This window comes from Rattus rattus, chromosome 13 (assembly GCF_011064425.1).
Source record: "Rattus rattus isolate New Zealand chromosome 13, Rrattus_CSIRO_v1, whole genome shotgun sequence".
Classification (NCBI taxonomy): Eukaryota; Metazoa; Chordata; class Mammalia; order Rodentia; family Muridae; genus Rattus; species Rattus rattus.
The window spans coordinates 64,966,183-64,974,687 of NC_046166.1; the positions used below are offsets into that span (position 1 = coordinate 64,966,183).

The following is an 8,505-nucleotide window of genomic DNA, read 5'->3' on the forward strand; positions in this document are numbered from 1 at the left end:
CTTCCAGCCTTGCAAATCCAGAAACACCCGAAGTATGGCAGAAATACCAAGGTCTTTTGACATACACCCACCAAAGAGCTACAGCAGGCTGCTCCCTTAATGCAGCATGAACTGCTTTCCTGAGACACCCATCTCCCTGTCCCTGGAATCTGCGACTGACTTATCTGTCCTCAGAGTCAGGCACATATATGAAACAGAATTCGAAGTTCACAGTCTTCTACTAATGTTTTGCCCCCCAAAGATTATCACAATCACCACCTGGGATGGTTCAGTCCTTCTAAGGAGGGGGAACAAAATACTCACAGGAGGTAGAAGGTGGGGGGGACTTGGGAGGAAGGGGGAAGGGGGCAGGATCAGATGTGGAAGGAGATGGGGACAATATACAGAGGGTCAGGAAATTAGACAGAGATGTGTAGCAATACGGGGTGGGGAACTGGAAGTAGGCACCAGCAAGTCCCAGATGCAGGAAAGCAAGAGGCTCCCAGGACCCAGCAGGAATGAGATTAGCTAAAATGCCCAACAAAGGGGAGGGAGAACCTATAGAGACCAAATCCAGAGTGAGGCAAGGCCTCCGGTTGGGGCATGGGGCTACCCACTCATCTCTACCCAGAATGCTCTTGTCTAAAGGAAATAAGGGGACAAAGTATGGAGCAGAATCTGAAGGAAAGGCCATCCAGAGACTGGCCCAACCTGGGGATCCATCCCATATACAAACACCAAACCTAGACAGTATTGTGGATGCCAAGACGTTCTTGCTGACAGGAGCCTGATATAGCTGTCTCCTGAGAGGCTTTGCTAGAGCCTGACAGATGCAGATGCTCACAGCCAACCATTGGACTGAGCTGTGAGCCAATGGAGGAGTTAGAGAAAGGACTGAAGGAGCTGAAGGGGTTTGCAACCCCATAGGAAGAACAACAATATCAACCAACCAGACCAGGGACTAAACCACCAACCAAAGAGGACACATGGCTCCAGCCGCATATGAGCAGAGGATGGCCTTATTGGGCATCAGTGGGAGGGGAGGCCCTTGGTCCTGTGAAGGCTCGATGGCCCGGTGTAGGGGAATGCCAAGGCAATAAGGTGGGGGTGGGAGGGTGGGAGGAGCATCCTCATAGAAGCATGAGGAGGGGGGAGGGCTTTGCAGAGGGGAAACCGGGAAAAGGCGTAACATTTGAAATGTTAAGAAATAAAAAAGCCAATAAATATATTTACTTGTAAAAATAATTTAAAAATTAAAATGAAATGAAAAATCTCTGGAGAGAAAGAGTACACATTATACACGTTGTACACAGACACCACAATCCCTATATTTCATGAGAAAATATGGCACGAGGGGCTGTCCATCTAAGTCCACCATTGACCTCCAAAGGGTCGTAATTATATATATGTCTTTCTTTCTGTCCTTCTGTCCTTCTTTCCTTCTTTCCTGGTTCCGTGTGTGTGTGTATGTGTGTGTGTGTGTCTGTGTGTGTGTCTGTGTGTGTGTGTGTGTCTGTGTCTGTGTGTGTGTGTGTGTGTGTGTGTCTGTGTGTCTGTGTGTCTGTGTGTCTGTGTACATGTGTCTGTGTCTGTGTATGTGTGTGTGTGTGTGTCTGTGTGTGTCTGTGTGTGTCTGTCTGTGTGTGTGTCTGTGTGTCTCTGTGTGTGTGTGTGTGTGTCTGTGTGTGTGTGTGTGTGTGTCTGTGTGTCTGTGTACATGTGTCTGTGTCTGTGTGTATGTGTGTGTGTCTGTGTCTCTGTGTATACGTGTCTGTGTATGTGTGTCTGTGTGTCTCTGTGTATACGTGTCTGTGTGTGTCTGTGTGTCTGTCTGTGTGTGTGTGTGTGTCTGTGTGTGTGTGTGTGTATGTAATGGGTGTTGTGGGTTGGTTTAGACAAGTGCATTCTCTCCAGTAATAGTGAGATTCAAACTGGGATTCTGCCCTTAACCATACAGAAACGGTAGAATACCAACTCAACTATATGTCCTGAGCACCAGCTTGTCCAGTTACAAGTCACACATCTCAAGCTATGACCGTTTTTTGTCCTGCAAAGAGCTAAAAGGTTTAGATTTTATTGTCACCTGTTGCAGCTACCTGGCTCAGCCAGTGTAAGAGGAAGACGAGAGACAGCACAGAAATGAACGGGTGCGCTGCGTTCCGAAGGTGAAAAATATGAGGTGTGTTAAATTGATTTCAACACACACTTTAATATGGTCACACTGAAAGTCTCTGCCGACTCCTTGACCGTTCAGATCTGAGCTTCTTCACGTCTCAAAACATCAAGATGGATTTTTTTTTCCTGTTTTAGGAACTGTCTCCACACAACAGGCCTACAAAAGTCTTCCGCTGCATAGAATCTGGTTCAGCAAGACCACACACTTCTCTTTCAAAGAAATTCAAGTCTCTGGAAGCTAGGAGGTCCTCCACAGTCCTCTGCCATTTTCTTCCCTCCGAGGGGAAGCAAATCTTTGTCAGTCCACAGACAGTGACTGGGTCTCTAAATTCCCGAGTCATCAGGGTGGCTGGAGGCCAGGTGAACCTGCCAGGTCCCCACACTGATGGCTTTTGTTCCCTGTGGGTCATACGGAAACCACCACCCATGGACGCTCTGCTGATGGGAAGAGCGCTCTGTGAATTGTCAGGCTCGGCTGAAGGAAGCACGCTTCCTTGTGGGCAGGACACATGACAGCCTCCAACGGAGTCACCCACGGAGCAGCCTATAGTCTAGTGTGAGCTGACACACACTGGGTGTCTCCCAGAAGCTTGAGTACCTGGCAGATTCACCTGGACGCCAGCCACCCCGATGACTCAGGAATTTAGGTGAAGGACGCTGCTAGGCTCACAACCCCTGAAGGTTAGCCACGGGACACAGATGGACTCTCAATTTGTTATCTGCAGCTTTGGCTAGACACTACCCTCAAACAGGATATTAAAGGGGATGCTTTAATAAATATCCCAATGGAGCAGTCTGAACTGAATTCTTTCTCATTCCCTAGAGTGGCCTAGAGTGAATGGCTAACCTGTGTAGCCCAGAGATAAAGACAGTACAGTTAGTACTAAGAAATCTAGGCTAGAAAGTGAAATTATTTCTGAATCCTGCAAAAATCCCTGGGATTTTCCTTCACCACGGGACCAGCTTCAGTGGAGAAAATAAATCAAATTAAAATTAAAACCAAAACTAAAACCCTTCGGGGATTAGCAGTGGCGGCGCGCCCTCTTGTGGCTGTTATTGGTATCGAAGGGTGGTCCACCAGCATCAGGTTTGGTTGTGTTGTTTTGTTTTGTTTTGTGTTTTGTTTTGTTTTGTTTTGTTTTTGTGGTCTCTAAAGACAGTCAGCATTCGTACTAGGCCAGGAGGACTGTTGAGGCCCAAATATGCTTTCGTTTAATAATACGACAGAACGTATGGTGTGGAGAAGAGGAGTGAATGCTGTCCTTGGCGCTCGTTAGGCAGACTAAACGGAACCCTTCGGAATCCAGGGGCACCTTTCACAGTAGAAGGTTTACGTAGCATCTGTAGGGATCGAACAGTGTCCAGTACTGAATAACCCCGGTGTAGTGGTACAGACTTGTAGCCCCAGCTCTTGGTTGGTGGACACAGGAAGATCAGGAGTCCAAGGCCAGCCTGAACTACATGAAAAAGTGTCCAGAAAAATAAAACGTGTTGTCCAGTGAGTAACACAGTCTACGGTGTGAGTATGTAATATGACTTTATGAAATCCTTCTGGCCTGGCTCTCAACTGCTCTTGCTGCGTGTTTAGGATGTGTGGTGGGAGGAGGAGAAGGGGAAGTTGTTCTCATCACTACTTGTGGAAATTCCCACCCGGAGCTGCTAGGGAAGTGGCATTCTGCCCTGAAAAGTTGACAGTGTCCTGTGCTGGGACCTCGGATTTCTAGCCCAGCTTCTTCTAAGCTTGAGAAAGCATAGACCAGGAACACCCATCACCACCACCACCACCACCACCACCACCACCACCGGCCTCTGCTGGGAGGGAGGAGAGAGAAACCAGGCTCCTGATCCTCCTCTGATCTCAACGCTGGTTACCACTTCCGGTTTATTGTTGACACAGTTCCATTGAGCTTGGAGAGGCAACTCTCCTGCTGTGGACAGGGGTTTCACTACCTCAGAGCAGAGGCTGAACCTGGAGCCAGTGCCCTCCCCAGACAGGCGTTCACATGTTCCACTCTCTGTGGGGACAAGAGGGGGTTTTGAAGAGATGCTGTTGGCTGACGAGGCTCCCTTCTGTGCAGTTCCAGGGATTGTATTTAGAAAAAATAAATAACGAATACACTGAGAAGAGGCTGAAGGGTGGTTACGCCAGAATGTCGAGTGTTGTCACTAGGTATGAGAATCCGGGAGGGAACCCGGAAGGAGTTTCCACTGGTTCATAAGCAGCAAAGTAGATTTAAGCAGTAACCGGAAACACAGAAAGAAAGGATTTTTATCTGCTCATCTAGAGAAAACTTGACATGTGATCTCTGATGCAGCAGCACGTTTCCCTCGGTGAGCCTCTGCATCCCTCGCCGTCATTAACTCACTTCATTAATTCTTAGGTACCCGCCCCCACAGCAGAACGGCCTGCAGAGACGAACAGCATACTCCTCGATGTTAGGGAATTTCACACCGTGGGCCCTGCAGAGCTTTACGTGTTCAGCAGTGTATTCTTTTAAAATAGCAGAGTGGGCAAACCACTGAACTAAGAACGGGACCCCCGTTGAAGGAATCAGAGAAAGAACTGGAAGAGCTTGAAGGGGCTTGAGACTCCATATGTACAACAATACCAAGCAACCAGAGCTTCCAGGGACTAAGCCACTACCTAAAGACTATACATGGACTGACCCTGGACTCTGACCTCATAGGTAGCAATGAATATCCTAGTAAGAGCACCAGTGGAAGGAGAAGCCCTGGGTCCTGCTAAGACTGAACCCCCAGTGAACTAGACTGTCGGGGGAGGCGGCAATGGGGGAGGGTGGGGAGGGAACACCCATAAGGAAGGGGGAGGAAGGGAGGTTGCCAAATGTACATAAGAAATACTCAAGTTAATAAAAAAAAAAAAAAATAGCAGAGTGGGCCCGACGAGGTGGGTCAGCCAAGGAAACCCTTGGCTGTGGAGGTCTGGTGATAGGAGTTCCGGCCCAGCACCCATGGAGGAAGGAGAGAACTCATCTTCTTGCCTCCATATGTGCACATGGTATGAGTAGGTGTTCACACACACACACACACACACACACACACACACACATTAAACATTTAAAGATAAAAGTAACAGAATGAACACTCTTACAGGCACATCAAGAATCCATAAATTTCTGATTTGTGGCAATTTGATCGGCCTCCCTAGTTTTTGTTTGTTTGTTTATTTGTTTTCATTCTTTTTAAATCCCCGGAATGGACGTGTTTAAACCTTAATATATTCTCTATGAGACGGCAAGGCCACCATGTTACTCAGTTGAGATAACGTAAGAGAAAATGCTGAAACGCAACAAAGTGTTAAAGCGTTACAGCGTGAGAAGGCTCCGGAAGGGGAGCAGGGAAGAGAAGCTCGCACTGAGTTTGATATGATGGGAGACAGAGGACACAAGGCCAGCGAGCCAGCCATCCCTTTGAAAACAGCATTGAGAGCTGAGCTCGGTTTCTGCTCTACCCTCTCCCAGTTGTAGCAGATGTTACCTGTAGGGAAGAAAGGGTGAAGCAGAGCAATGAAGAACATCCCAGGAACTCCTCAAAGTCCTTTAAAATAAATAGCAAATCAACGCTTTTTTTTTTTTTCAGTAAAATCCTTTCATTGGACCCTTGCCTCCGGTGACAGATTTATTCAGCAAGTGTTTATTGAGCACGCACCATCAGCCACACATACTCAAAGCCTTTGGGGTGCTTCCAGGTCTCCAGCTTCCAAGAGCTTGCACCCCACATCTCAGATCTTCCAATGAGCCTTCTATCATCTGTTTTTAATGGAACTGGATACGCAGCATCTGTTCCAGGGGTCAGAGCAAATATCCCCCTTTCTCTCCCCAGAACGGCACATGAAGAGCCTACAGTGGCCCCGCTGCATGAAGCACACGGTGTTTCTGATTCCAGGTGGTATGTCCCCTGTGGAAACAACAGACTGAGATAAAGCAGTGGCTCCAGCCCCCAGCCCCCAGCCCCCAGCCCCTCTGGAAGAATCCGCTCTACTCTCCCAGAGTTTCGGCATCACTGAGATTTTCCTCCTTAGCTTTCAATAGCAGCCATTTATATCTCGTGGTGTTTCGGGGATGGCATGACAGGCTGAGTGTGAAGTCACCTGGCCCACTGCAGGCCAGGGCTCTGCAGCTGCCTGGAGATAGAGGTACATTGTGGAGTGGGAGAGTGGTATTTAAGAAAACAGAACAGGGGCTGGAAAGATGGCTCAGCGGTTAAGAGCACTGACTGCTCTTCCAGAGGTCCCGAGTTCAATTCCCAGCAACCACTTGGTGGCTTGCAACCATCTGTAATGGGATCCGACGCCCTCTTCTGGTGTGTCTGAAGACAGTGACACTGTACTCACATACATAAAATAAATAAATTAAAAAAGAAAAAGAAAACAGAACAGAATAACAAGAGGTGGGTCTCAGGCCATAGAAAAGTTAGGAGTGGGTCCGTCTCAGCTCGTGGTTGGATTTTCACTCTTATGACTACAATAAGAAGAAGAAAGATAACAATGTGTCTTGTGTAGCCTTCTAAGTAAAACAAAACAAAACAAAACAAAAACAACTAGAGTCCCCAAAAAGAAAGCACCGTGGGAAAGAGATGGTTAAAAAAAACCTTTCTAACAATGTTGCACACCCTGTGTTAAAAAGCAACAGCGACCCAACCTATGCCTGTAACATTTAGGAAACTGGTCTCCTGCAATAGCCGGACTTCAGCTGGGGACTGATTTGTGATACTGTGTTCATCCAGTTTACCAGTTGGGAAGGGTCATGGAGATGTGGGTGTAGTCCACCTTGACAGAAGAGCCACCAATTCAAGGCTTCAGGAACTGGACTCTCGCTTTCTTAAAGGAACCTATTTTCTCTCATTTGAAAATTCATTTAAAACATACATCTGGCGTTCTGTGGATGTAATGGGTAGGGAAGGGGCATAAATGTGAACACCTTCTCTGCTCACGGCGTGGCAGTAATCTTACACTTTTGACGCACGTGCGGCTGTAATTCTGTCCTGAATAAACTCTCAAGTTACAATCAGACCTTCTTATTCGCACTGGAGAAAATGTCTCCGTGCTGTAAAATTTGCAACTCTCGAAAAATGAACAAACAAACAAAAAATCAAAATAAAACCTCTTCGTTAGGAAAGTGGTCCGACCCTGAGCCCCAGAGTGGCCCACCATCTGTGCCCAATGTTGATACCTGGACACACCTCAATGTGGTCTACAAACCGAAAAGGGCATCCTGCCTTCTCCAGGGCTACTCAGAAGACATTTACCTGAGTTTCTTTGGACCAAGCAGAAGAAAACAGCAAAGAGTAACAAAACCTTCATGTTTTATGGTGCTCTCTCTGTGCAGGAAGCAGATGTGACTGATGACTGGGTGTCAGGTGGGAAGGGACAAACACGAGACCTTTATAGTTTTGGAGAATGCTACTCAGGAGTGAGTATATTTATCTGCTCTACTGAGCTAGGCTGTGGGCAGATGGTACCAGGTAATTTTTTTCTTTTTTTTCCTAAAAATAGACAGGCATTGTGGCATTCCCCAGAGGCAGAGGTTGGCCAATGTAGCATGTGAAACCTGAAAGGAAAGAAATTACCACTGGGGACATTGGGGACATTGGGGACGTTGGGGACGTTGGGGACGTTGGGGACTGGCTACATTGCACCAACTCATGGTGCAATGTAATAAGATAGTGGGTGACAGAGACCCAACTCGGTAAAAACATGTGCCCTTGGCTTTCAAAGTATTCAACTGGCCAGGAGCCACCTCAGTGGAGAACACCACAAAGAGTGTGACCAGAAGCCACACCTAGATAACCTGCCCAAAGAAACAAAGTCCCGTGTGAACCTGATAGGGCGTAGAAGAGCATTGGGTGTAGTGTTTGTTACTCAGCATAGTCTCTAGTCAAATTCCAAGTGGCCCATTACAACACCGTGAAACAATTGGTAATCTCCCACACAGCGACGAGAACAGGAGAGCGTGACGAAGACAGCCACACCACAGGCATGCAAAGTAGACAGAAAGCCGGCTAGAGCACAGCAAACTCACAAATTTGCAAAGCCAAACTATCAGAAGCCAGAATATTGTCCACATTGGAAGAGGAAGGCATATCTCATATCTGTCAAGGTTCTCCCCACTTGAAGAAGTCAGTTGGAGGGGCCAGGGACCCTCCATGGGTGTGGAGCTGTGCTGTCATGTATCTAGAGGGAGACTTGTAGGACTTTGTGGGCACAGAATGAAGACCCCAGTTGGATTTTGGAGACAGAAAGCAATCTTTAGAAAGGGTGTCCTGAAGTAGAATCCAGGGCAGATTTCTCATGAAGTAGAATCCAGGGCAGATCTCTCATGAAGGTTTTCT

At 47.4% G+C, this 8,505-nt stretch overlaps 1 protein-coding gene across 1 annotated transcript; it reads right to left on the bottom strand.

The window, feature by feature from the left end:
- Positions 1–5,798: 5,798 nt before the first annotated feature.
- LOC116914774 (sperm-associated antigen 11) lies at positions 5,799–7,531 on the bottom strand. Its single transcript, XM_032919221.1, has 2 exons — positions 7,423–7,531; positions 5,799–6,072 (listed from the first exon to the last, which is right to left on the bottom strand). Exons 1-2 carry the CDS (start codon positions 7,475–7,477, stop codon positions 5,921–5,923), a joined length of 207 nt encoding a protein of 68 aa, XP_032775112.1. The 5' UTR covers positions 7,478–7,531; the 3' UTR covers positions 5,799–5,920.
- Positions 7,532–8,505: the final 974 nt, after the last annotated feature.

Coding starts and splice junctions, on each gene's coding strand:
- LOC116914774 (XM_032919221.1), bottom strand. CDS start 7,477: ATGAAGGTTTTGTTACTCTTTGCTGTTTTCTTCTGCTTGGTCCAAAGA. Junction 6,073..7,422: donor CTTGGTCCAAAGAAACTCAG/GTAAATGTCTTC, acceptor TTGTTTCCACAG/GGGACATACCACCTGGAATC.